The 11,788-nt window shown below is 40.9% G+C and overlaps 2 protein-coding genes and 1 long non-coding RNA gene across 3 annotated transcripts; 1 reads left to right on the top strand and 2 right to left on the bottom strand.

Annotated features, from left to right (window-relative positions):
- Positions 1–1,317: 1,317 nt before the first annotated feature.
- On the bottom strand, positions 1,318–3,251 carry LOC120490186 (zona pellucida sperm-binding protein 3). Its single transcript, XM_039687611.2, has 8 exons — positions 2,642–3,251; positions 2,447–2,568; positions 2,257–2,360; positions 2,007–2,184; positions 1,819–1,936; positions 1,668–1,747; positions 1,508–1,596; positions 1,318–1,439 (listed from the first exon to the last, which is right to left on the bottom strand). Exons 1-8 carry the CDS (start codon positions 3,203–3,205, stop codon positions 1,372–1,374), a joined length of 1,323 nt encoding a protein of 440 aa, XP_039543545.2. The 5' UTR covers positions 3,206–3,251; the 3' UTR covers positions 1,318–1,371.
- Positions 3,252–5,102: 1,851 nt separating this feature from the next.
- On the bottom strand, positions 5,103–7,019 carry LOC120490211 (zona pellucida sperm-binding protein 3-like). The gene is made up of 8 exons (XM_089128146.1): positions 6,422–7,019; positions 6,227–6,348; positions 6,037–6,140; positions 5,787–5,964; positions 5,599–5,716; positions 5,448–5,527; positions 5,288–5,376; positions 5,103–5,219 (listed from the first exon to the last, which is right to left on the bottom strand). Exons 1-8 carry the CDS (start codon positions 6,983–6,985, stop codon positions 5,152–5,154), a joined length of 1,323 nt encoding a protein of 440 aa, XP_088984272.1. The 5' UTR covers positions 6,986–7,019; the 3' UTR covers positions 5,103–5,151.
- Positions 7,020–9,612: 2,593 nt separating this feature from the next.
- Positions 9,613–11,399, top strand: LOC148981966 (uncharacterized). The gene is made up of 2 exons (XR_016154285.1): positions 9,613–9,753; positions 11,081–11,399. It is a non-coding gene; the product is annotated as an uncharacterized LOC148981966 (long non-coding RNA).
- Positions 11,400–11,788: the final 389 nt, after the last annotated feature.

Here is an 11,788-nt window from a genome sequence, read left to right as displayed (position 1 = left end):
AACATCAGGTCGATTGCAATGAGCCTTGGTGACATAAGGGGCTTTCGCATCGGGTAGTTCTAGGAACTAGCCACCAGGGTAGCGCCCCTTCAAACCAATGGTTCCCCTGGGAATGTTTTCCTGGTTGCATTTACACCGCCAGTAGGAACTAGAAGTGACGTAAGCACCACTTGTTGTGACTTATTTTGACCACGTCAGAGCACACAGTGCTCATGTACTCATTATTTTATGAGTAGTCGAATAGTCCTGTCTCATGTTTTTAGATGGACCTGTTATACATAAAGTAGACAGTAATGCAAAGTTATAAGCACATATCATGTGGTGGATGTCCAATGTTGCTAGATTAGCAGAAATACTTATTTCACTTGGGCCCCTCAGTTGCAATGGATTCTCTCCTCAGCATAAAGGTTGATGTCTATCTATCACTGTTTTACATTCCTAGAGTTTCTAAATATATAGGTTAAAATATGTGCTAACACTAGGGTTGGGTATCGAGTATCGATTGGAACCGGGACTAACTTTTCGTTTATCCCGGAATCGTTCAAAAGTTAAAATTTCAATTCCTAGTTTCGATATTCACAGTCCGCCGAGCGGAAGAAGAAACCGCTGAACAACACCAACGAAGAAGCGTCTACCGGAAGTGTTGTCTTAACCGCACGAGTCGAACATGAGTAGCTTACGTCGGCGGTCCAAAGTGTGGCTTCACTTTTCTAAAAATTAACGAAATCTCGGCAAAATGCAAAATTTGTGACAAGTATTTGTGACAGAAGGAGTATTTCCTTCAGAAAGACCGTTGGTTAGCTAAACTTTTTTGACCCTGCCTCTTAAAAGAATCGAAATCGAGAATCGTTAGGAACCAAAACAAGGAATCGGAATCAGAATCGTTCAAATTCAAACGATACCCAACCCTAGCTAACACAGACGTTCCTATACCTCTTTTGGAATGAACAAAACAAAATCAAGGTACTACCGCCAATAGTTGGAACTATGAAAAGGTTCTGGTGCAAAAGCCCCCATAAAAAGGGTGGGTATATTAGTACCACTCAAAGTTTCATGTCCTTACTTGGTAAATTGTAAGCACAAAATGGTTTCAGCATACACACTTGAACCACAATGGTTAATCATCTAGTAAGCACAAGTATATGAAGCTATTGAAATGCCCTTTTGTGTTGGAATAAGTCCAAGTCCAACAAATGGCCTGGTCTATGTGTGGGGACATCTAAATAGAAAGGCTTTTTAGAAAGGTACATAATCTGAATAGAAACCATGTAAACTGGATAAATGTAGAATTTGTGCAAGTAAAAGACAACTAACAAATACAGTATATTCACAACATTTATTAAACCACCAGAAGTCTCATGACATTCCTAGTTATTGTTGGCCATGGCCATATTCTTTAACGTTGATTGGGCCGACAGATGCTCTTTCCCAGCGTAGATCTGTGGAAGAAATGATTAGTGAGAACAAAAGCCATGAATGACAATAAATTATCAGTGTTAGTCCATACCTGTAAGCAGTTGATCACTTCCACTTCTGATGCTACACGTTGTGTCACAGCAGCCACAAACCTGGTCAGAATCATCTGCAGACACCCACCTGACAGAACAAACCCTCAATTAAGGGAATGCAACTAATTCACATGTACACTTATCTAGCAGGAAACATACCCATTAGAAGAGAAGGAACAAGCTTTCTGTTCAGGGCTTGAGGTTGCTGCAGCCACCTTCAAAACACATGTGATGTAGACCTGCAGAGACAATTGTTTGTAAACCATGGATATCATATACAAAGAGTTGTACAACTACAGGACATGCATACCAGCCCACTGTCTGCTTGCTGGAACCTGAAGGCCTCTAGCTGAAACCTCAGCTTATCAACTTGAGTCCTGGGCATAAAGCGAGACGTGGAGCCTGTGAGCTTGGCATCAACCAGGCACCTGTGAACAGAACCCAGTTAGAAATCACAACCCTTCTGGAAGCTGGGAGACATGAGGTAGCACCTCTTACCCATTATTCTCAATAAAGGAGTATCTGGGGACAGAAGCAACATCAGGGACTGCAGTAGCCACGCAGCTGTCCACAAACACACGGATGGGAACATGGTTGTACAAAAGCACAGATGCTTCAAGATTTATCATGTCACCCAGGAAGTACTGGTTAGAAGGTCTCTCAAATCTCCAGTCATCTGCAAAGAAAACAAAAGTCTTAGCAAAGTTTATTCACAACCATACTACAAATCTGTATGGGCTACACAAACCAGTCATGAGCTTGAGGGAGAAGACAAACACATCCTCTGCAACCTTAGTTGAGGCATATGGGATCCAAGTGGGCATTAAGGCATTGCTGCTCACATTATGTGTTCTGTGGGAGTTAAACAAGCAGTCATCTCTTGCCCATAAACTGCAGGATTAGAACATCCAGTGAACATGAATTCATTGAATCCTCACCTTGGATAATGACACTCGATACCAACCACTGCACTACTACTCCTGGCAATAGGAAAACCATATGAAGCCTCTTGTGGGGTGTAGATAATATTGAACCTATAGACAAGCTCATCCTCAGTCACCTAAACAGAAAGGTTAACAGAACGGTCACATGGATGGTACAGAATACCTAGGATTTTCACAACAGAACCTTACCATTGATGTGCTGCTACATCCATGCAGTTCAGACTCAAAGATCAGCACTTGAGCAGAAGAATCCTCTCCAGTTGCAGTACAGCCTCCCAGTGTGAAACCAGAGGACAACAGTGGGCGTCCAGTCCCAAAGAAGTCCTTCTTCACTTCCACATATACAGAGTTTTCTCCACACTGAGCAGCTACACTGTTGGCAGGGACAGGATTAGTTAAATCAAAAGGAACATCTGGCTGCTGTGGTTCCTCAGGTAGACTTGGAAAGCTCCACATCAGTTTCGCCACTGGACCCTGCAACAGCTCCTTTAATTGAACACCCATGAGATCTTGAGAAGACTTTCCAGAGTCAGTCCTGACTTGTGTCTGGACAGGAAATGTTTGTGGTGCAAATGCAATGTCACTGGGAACCAAAGACATGCTGGAATCAGACTGTTGAGGAGCTTGAGCGAATGTTCTAGGCCGAAACGCACTTGGACTCTGATTCTGTGCTGCTCTTGCTCTCCATTGTGCTTCAGAAAATCCAAGTGCAAGGATAAACACCAATCCAAATCCAACCTGCCAAAACCCCATTATTGCTAAGCTTGTTTCAATGACTCCTTAGGGTGCTCCCATCCACATTTATGCAGATGTAGATCACAATGGCTCCACCTCTCTCGTGATGAGCTTAATTTTTCTCTGCACCTGCCAATTAACTCAATCAATCTGTCACAGGTGAAAGTCATAGATTCTTTATACGCAGAATAAAATGAATTAACATATATGGGTGTTTTATTGGTAGCTAAATCAAATGATTGCTTATTTGAAAAAAATAGATTGAAAGGACCAATCCACTGAAACACAAACAACCTCAAGTCTTTTTGTGTCTTACATTTTTTATCAATTCAGAAACATAGCTACTGACATAATTGCACACTAGAGTATCCAGATTAATAAAGTTTAGTATGTTTCAGGTTTAGATTATAACCAACGTTCTTCCTTCACATCAACAGCAATCTTAACAGGCATCTAAAATGATGAACTTTAGATCAGAACCAAAGGATCAAATCATTATTTGATTACAGAGTCACTGATATATTTCTTTCCCATTACAACTTTTATTTTAAAGTTTAGGATTTACAACCCACTATGTACTTTTGATCACTGTAGCACCAACATCAGGTCGATTGCAATGAGCCTTGGTGACATAAGGGGCTTTCGCATCGGGTAGTTCTAGGAACTAGCCACCAGGGTAGCGCCCCTTCAAACCAATGGTTCCCCTGGGAATGTTTTCCTGGTTGCATTTACACCGCCAGTAGGAACTAGAAGTGACATAAGCACCACTTGTTGTGACTTATTTTGACCACGTCAGAGCACACAGTGCTCATGTACTCATTATTTTATGAGTAGTCGAATAGTCCTGTCTCATGTTTTTAGATGGACCTGTTATACATAAAGTAGACAGTAATGCAAAGTTATAAGCACATATCATGTGGTGGATGTCCAATGTTGCTAGATTAGCAGAAATACTTATTTCACTTGGGCCCCTCAGTTGCAATGGATTCTCTCCTCAGCATAAAGGTTGATGTCTATCTATCACTGTTTTACATTCCTAGAGTTTCTAAATATATAGGTTAAAATATGTGCTAACACTAGGGTTGGGTATCGAGTATCGATTGGAACCGGGACTAACTTTTCGTTTATCCCGTAATCGTTCAAAAGTTAAAATTTCAATTCCTAGTTTCGATATTCACAGTCCGCCGAGCGGAAGAAGAAACCGCTGAACAACACCAACGAAGAAGCGTCTACCGGAAGTGTTGGCATAACCGCACGAGTCGAACATGAGTAGCTTACGTCGGCGGTCCAAAGTGTGGCTTCACTTTTCTAAAAATTAACGAAATCTCAGCAAAATGCAAAATTTGTGACAAGTATTTGTGACAGAAGGAGTATTTCCTTTAGAAAGACCGTTGGTTAGCTAAACTTTTTTGACCCTGCCTCTTAAAAGAATCGAAATCGAGAATCGTTAGGAACCGAAACAAGGAATCGGAATCAGAATCGTTCAAATTCAAACGATACCCAACCCTAGCTAACACAGACGTTCCTATACCTCTTTTGGAATGAACAAAACAAAATCAAGGTACTACCGCCAATAGTTGGAACTATGAAAAGGTTCTGGTGCAAAAGCCCCCATAAAAAGGGTGGGTATATTAGTACCACTCAAAGTTTCATGTCCTTACTTGGTAAATTGTAAGCACAAAATGGTTTCAGCATACACACTTGAACCACAATGGTTAATCATCTAGTAAGCACAAGTATATGAAGCTATTGAAATGCCCTTTTGTGTTGGAATAAGTCCAAGTCCAACAAATGGCCTGGTCTATGTGTGGGGACATCTAAATAGAAAGGCTTTTTAGAAAGGTACATAATCTGAATAGAAACCATGTAAACTGGATAAATGTAGAATTTGTGCAAGTAAAAGACAACTAACAAGTATATTCACAACATTTATTAAACCACCAGAAGTCTCATGACATGTCTAATTATTGTTGGCCATGGCCATATTCTTTAACGTTGATTGGGCCGACAGATGCTCTTTCCCAGCGTAGATCTGTGGAAGAAATGATTAGTGAGAACAAAAGCCATGAATGACAATAAATTATCAGTGTTAGTCCATACCTGTAAGCAGTTGATCACTTCCACTTCTGATGCTACACGTTGTGTCACAGCAGCCACAAACCTGGTCAGAATCATCTGCAGACACCCACCTGACAGAACAAACCCTCAATTAAGGGAATGCAACTAATTCACATGTACACTTATCTAGCAGGAAACATACCCATTAGAAGAGAAGGAACAAGCTTTCTGTTCAGGGCTTGAGGTTGCTGCAGCCACCTTCAAAACACATGTGATGTAGACCTGCAGAGACAATTGTTTGTAAACCATGGATATCATATACAAAGAGTTGTACAACTACAGGACATGCATACCAGCCCACTGTCTGCTTGCTGGAACCTGAAGGCCTCTAGCTGAAACCTCAGCTTATCAACTTGAGTCCTGGGCATAAAGCGAGACGTGGAGCCTGTGAGCTTGGCATCAACCAGGCACCTGTGAACAGAACCCAGTTAGAAATCACAACCCTTCTGGAAGCTGGGAGACATGAGGTAGCACCTCTTACCCATTATTCTCAATAAAGGAGTATCTGGGGACAGAAGCAACATCAGGGACTGCAGTAGCCACGCAGCTGTCCACAAACACACGGATGGGAACATGGTTGTACAAAAGCACAGATGCTTCAAGATTTATCATGTCACCCAGGAAGTACTGGTTAGAAGGTCTCTCAAATCTCCAGTCATCTGCAAAGAAAACAAAAGTCTTAGCAAAGTTTATTCACAACCATACTACAAATCTGTATGGGCTACACAAACCAGTCATGAGCTTGAGGGAGAAGACAAACACATCCTCTGCAACCTTAGTTGAGGCATATGGGATCCAAGTGGGCATTAAGGCATTGCTGCTCACATTATGTGTTCTGTGGGAGTTAAACAAGCAGTCATCTCTTGCCCATAAACTGCAGGATTAGAACATCCAGTGAACATGAATTCATTGAATCCTCACCTTGGATAATGACACTCGATACCAACCACTGCACTACTACTCCTCGCAATAGGAACACCATATGAAGCCTCTTGTGGGGTGTAGATAATATTGAACCTATAGACAAGCTCATCCTCAGTCACCTAAACAGAAAGGTTAACAGAACGGTCACATGGATGGTACAGAATACCTAGGATTTTCACAACAGAACCTTACCAATGATGTGCTGCTACATCCATGCAGTTCAGACTCAAAGATCAGCACTTGAGCAGAAGAATCCTCTCCAGTTGCAGTACAGCCTCCCAGTGTGAAACCAGAGGACAACAATGGGCGTCCAGTCCCAAAGAAGTCCTTCTTCACTTCCACATATACAGAGTTTTCTCCACACTGAGCAGCTACACTGTTGGCAGGGACAGGATTAGGCAACTCAAAAGGAACATCTGGCTGCTGTGGTTCCTCAGGTAGACTTGGAAAGCTCCACGTCAGTTTCGCCACTGGACCCTGCAACAGCTCCTTTAATTGAACACCCATGAGATCTTGAGAAGACTTTCCAGAGTCAGTCCTGACTTGTGTCTGGACAGGAAACATTTGTGGTGCAAATGCAATGTTACTGGGAACCAAAGACATCCTGGATTCAGCCTGTTGAGGAGCTTGAGCGAATGTTCTAGGCCTAAACGAACTTGGACTCTGATTATGTGCTGCTCTTGCTCTCCATTGTGCTTCAGAAAATCCAAGTGCAAGGATAAACACCAATCCAAATCCAACCTGCCAAAACTCCATTATTGCTAAGCTTGTTTCAATGACACATTGTGGTGCTACCATCCAAATTTATACAGATGTAATTTAGAATGGCTCCACCTCTCTGTGACAAGCCTCAGTTTTCTCTGCAGCTGCCAATTAACTCAATCAATCTGTCACAGGTGAAAGTCATTGATTCTTTACTAGGCTACGCAGAATAATATGAATTAACATATATGGGTGTTTTATTGGTAGCTAAATCAAATGGTTGCTTATTTCAAATAACAAAATGAAAGGATCAATCCTCTGAAACACAAACAACCTCAAGTCTTTTTGTGTCTTAAATTTTATATTTATTATTCAGAAACATGGCCACAGACAGAATTGCACACAAGAGTATCCAGAATAAAAAAGCTAAGTATGTTTCAGGTCACACCCACTGTTCAGGATTGTGTAGTAAGTTTAGGAAGTTGATTCTCTATGTAACAGACAAAAATGTAACTTGAAGTATCTTGATTTCATTTTTCAAACACTACATGCCACAGTAAATCATCAGAGCCTGACACACACTCCTCACATGTGCAAACACTCATGGCTTTACCGAACACCAAACAATCAGGCCTATAAATAGACCAAAGTTATAGGTTTTTTGGTCTGTGTAAGTCTGCATTCTCAACCACAAAAGCTTACAGTAAACAACTTTCGCGTTTACCATGAATTTTTCTACATCAATCTACCAATTACTTTCAATCTTGTACAGAAATGTACATATGAGCTCATGAAAGAATAGCTTTAGGCTTTGAACAACCATGTGTAAATGATATATCCACAAATATAATATGCTGGCAAAGGTATTTAGACAAATGTTTACTTTTTGTGATATTTTGAATGCAGGGCTTCATTTTTCAAGGGATGTGAGGCAGTTCGCATTTAGTGTGTGCAACTCTTGGATTTGTGTGTAAAGTTTTGAAGAAAAAGAGAAAAGAGGCAAGGCAGTTGAAAATAACTGTAACGTTACTGGAGGACTGTTTGTTCATAACTTTGAGAAAACCATGCCAGAACGTTAGCCAAAGTTATGAAACGTTTCCTGTTAGCGGGGCCCATAAAATGCTGATATCTGTGCAGGAATGTGCAGCTTTACACTGTAAGTGTTTGGTGTGTGTGGACTCTCTTCTGGACGGTTGGGAAAACGAAACCAGGGAGACGGCGTTCAGGAAGCTGAGGAATCCTGCTCTTAAACTGGTTCATTTGCATTGAAATCTGCTTAGACTGTGAACTTCCTTCAGCTGTGATTGATTCCTCAGAAACATACCCCGCGCTTCTGTCCCGAGCTGCTTTCCCGAGCGCTCCGGTTGTCCCGACACCAAACGAACCTTAATAGCGTTTCCAGGAGACACCAACATTTATCAGAGATTTAGCCTACTGCTTTGATTGGACAAACTATTAAATAATCATAATCCACTTTAAATTGAAAACCACATCAGCCATAGAAATGTTGGAATATTAACTCAATGTCATACTATCATGATATATTACTCATTTATACCCAAAGCAGTGCGTGACCTCATCCAAATGAGGATAGAGTAGCCTATCTGTTTGTTTCCCATGAGAAAGATTGTGTCAGCGTGACGACGTGTTCACGGATGAGTGTGTGGGGGAAACCTGCACCCTGATGAATGAAACACCTCAAATACACTCATACTAATAATAAACGTTGAAAGCATAAATCCGTTGGGGGGAAATGGAAATTGATGTGATTTTTCAGCAGTCAGTTCAAAACTGATGGCAGATGTCCTCCATAGTGACTTCGTGATTTATATTTGATCAGTCTGAATGTTGCCTGGGAACATGAAAACCATCAGCCCACACCAGAAGACTCCAGCAAAACCATTTCTAAGCATAACCCGGGCCATGATGGATCCTCGTCTGACGTCTGGACAGTCTGAGGCTTCACGAACCCCACAGACGCTAGTAAAGCTTGCATGGATGCTGTGAGAAGGTTGTAAAGTGTTGTGGGAAGCCAGTGTGGGCAGCGAGAGCGTTTGGCTGGAGGCTCAGGGTGTGTCTGTCTGTGGTCACCAGCATGAGAGAGAGAGAGAGAGAGAGAGAGAGAGAGAGAGAGAGAGAGAGAGAGAGAGAGAGAGAGAGAGAGAGAGAGAGAGAGAGAGATTAATGTGTTAAATTAAATTAATATGTGATATAAATGTGTGTGAGAGTGAGTGGAAGTAGTGCAGAAGTGAAGGTGAAAGTGTAATTTTGTCCTCACTGGAGAGCGTCTGTCCGGCGTCCAAGTCCAAAAAACATTTTCTCTTCATATGAATATTTCTTCAGCCGGAGACTGTTTTTCTTGGAGGTGACTGGGATGAGAATCAGAAGGAAAAGAGGAAAAAGAAACAACAGAACATATTATTCTTCTTGTTTTTGTTCTTGACTGGGAGGAAACATGTTGTAGAGCGAGTGAGAAGGGATCTAACCCTTGTTAGTAGCCTAACATAAATAGCCTGATATGGGTTGCGTTTTCTTTTCTTTTTTTCTTTTGTAAAAAATAATAAAATAAAAAAATACTGTTAAAGTCATGTAGCCTTTACATATGTCCTGTAAAACATTTCGTAGATAAACATAACAAAACAAATATTTGTTTGTCAAAAGTGAGCATGCTTCTGCAGGCGCGTGTCTGTCCCACTGCGCATGCGCGTCATCATCGGCTCGCGGCCGACCAGTAGCGGGTGCGCGCATGGCGCTGAGCGATCTCTGGAGAATTATTCATCAACGCTCTGAGTCTGAAACTTTGACTTTATTCTGTGTTTTTGGTAAGTTTGATGTTTATTACTTCAAAAATAAAATAAACTGCTCGCGTGAATTACATTTTAAAAGGCTTTAACAAAGGTGAATATCCATGTTTGGTTATTTTATTCGCTATAAGTATAACGTTAATCATCGCGTTTAATTATTGTAAGTAAACAAACGAAATGTTATTTGTTTTCAGGCAGAATGTCAATGATTCATGGTTCATTTTGTGTTTGTGAACTGCTTTTTTCCTACAACAGAGACAATAACGTTAGTTGTCTTGTCGAATATGTCATAAATGTCGTCACAAAACAACTGTTCCCCTTACAGCAATGAGAATGAGATTATTTTGCATTTGCAGTAAGGATATTTTGGTGTAAATGAACTGTATCGTTATTAAAATAATGTCAGCATACATATCGCACTAGTTTGGACTTAATTTTCTATAGCTATGCCAAATATAATTTTGTATTTCTTTCTTTTGATTTTGGTGTGAAAACGGTTGAATTGTCATTTGTCAATCATCACTATACAGTGAGGATCTGTTACATTCAGATTAAGAAAAAAATAGTAGAAAACAGCACACTTCATCACAAGAAAATTGAGACCATCGTATAAATATTAATGCATGTTTGAAAGAAACAGAAAAACACACACAGATTGTTTCCTTTAGTTCCCTCTCGCTTCCTCAGTCTGTCTGATGGGCTGAACGTGGGTGGGTGTGTGTGTGTAGAGAGAGACTCACACAGTTGTAATTAAACACAACAACAGTCTGGATGGATGGAGACAAGTGTTTGTGTGTGTATGTTAAAGCATGTAAACAAGCAGACAAAATAGAGCCAGATGCTGCTGTTTCTCTACACTAACTGTGTAAATTAAAAGGGCGACAGGAAAATCTCGCTGACAACAAAGTTTGGGGCTCATTAGAGTCACTTTATCCTTTAACTCTAATGTCACAGGAGTGCTTTTCCATTTAAAATAACTTTTATTTGAAGTGTTTCCTTAATATAAAATACTGATCAATCCTCACTTCATCTAGTGATTTTATTTGACAAAAATGGAAAATCATGAAGATAAAAAACAACTATTTATGAAGACAATCAAGTTCTGCATTTAATCATTTGAGAATCATTGTGACCAATATTTTCATAATGATTAAGCTCTTTTCTCTACATGTTTTGTTTACTATTAGCTACTATTTGTTAATTTTAATACAGTGTTTAATACAGTATTGATTTAGCCTATGAAACTGCTGCATAAATGATGATCATTATTGCTTAACAGAGTAAAGATTGTTTAACAAAAGAAAGTGACGTTGTCTGTTTTTTACTCTCTCTTTCTCTTTCTCAGGACGCGTGTCACGGTGTGAACAGAAAATACTGACTGACGGGCGGCTAAATGGATTGAGACAGTCGGGCGAGAGAAAGAATAAGAGAAGTGAGAGAGCGAGAGAGGGGGAGAGAGAGAGTGGGGACTAATAATCCCGCTAATCCAGGCCAATCCCAGCCGCTCAAACTCAGACGACTCACAGACAAAACACAGCGGATCACACGCACGCCTGATGCGCTTTAGACCGGGTGTTTTGGGGGATTCTGGGACGCCGAACGGCCTGCGGTGGGATTCATAAACACTAACACATCGGATCAGGGCGACAGTGGAAGACAGGTGTGCCGGGACTGAAGAAAAAGCACAGCGCTGCAAGTCACAAATCTAACGGAAAGCCAAATCTTTGGAGAAACAGTGCATGTTCAAAAAGAGACATAAGAGGTGATGAAGGAGCAAAACGGATGTTTGGAAGAAGTCTCTAAAAGCAGTGTGCTGTTTTTTAAAGACATTTTTTGCAAGAAAGCCATTTTTTTCCACTATCAGAGAGAGTGCAGGGTTTTTGTGCTCACTGGAAGGTGTTTAAACTCTTGGTAAATCCTATTAGGCTTCTTTACGGGGTTATTTTTAAACTCCGGGTCGGGATGGGCAGCGGCTCACGGACTGATGGCGCTCGTACAGTACAGGATGAATGCGTGTCTCTATATGAACTCTTGATGAATATGTAGATGGTAT

The sequence above is a fragment of the Pimephales promelas genome, chromosome 3 (genome assembly GCF_988280905.1).
Source record: "Pimephales promelas chromosome 3, fPimPro1.hap1.1, whole genome shotgun sequence".
NCBI classification, from domain to species: Eukaryota; Metazoa; Chordata; class Actinopteri; order Cypriniformes; family Leuciscidae; genus Pimephales; species Pimephales promelas.
Note: the sequence above shows the minus strand (reverse complement) of the source record. Positions and strands in the feature narration are given on the sequence as shown.

Bases quoted from the DNA above. Each gene is read 5' to 3' on its own strand.
- LOC120490186 (XM_039687611.2), bottom strand. From the start codon at position 3,205: ATGGGGTTTTGGCAGGTTGGATTTGGATTGGTGTTTATCCTTGCACTT. The intron at 2,569-2,641 runs GTAAGGTTCTGT...CTTTCTGTTTAG, and splicing joins GATGTAGCAGCACATCAATG to GTGACTGAGGATGAGCTTGT. The intron at 1,748-1,818 runs GTATGCATGTCC...TTGTCTCTGCAG, and splicing joins AGCAAGCAGACAGTGGGCTG to GTCTACATCACATGTGTTTT.
- LOC120490211 (XM_089128146.1), bottom strand. From the start codon at position 6,985: ATGGAGTTTTGGCAGGTTGGATTTGGATTGGTGTTTATCCTTGCACTT. The intron at 5,965-6,036 runs GTTTGTGTAGCC...TTTTCTTTGCAG, and splicing joins CTCCCTCAAGCTCATGACTG to ATGACTGGAGATTTGAGAGA. The intron at 5,220-5,287 runs GTATGGACTAAC...TTTCTTCCACAG, and splicing joins AAGTGATCAACTGCTTACAG to ATCTACGCTGGGAAAGAGCA.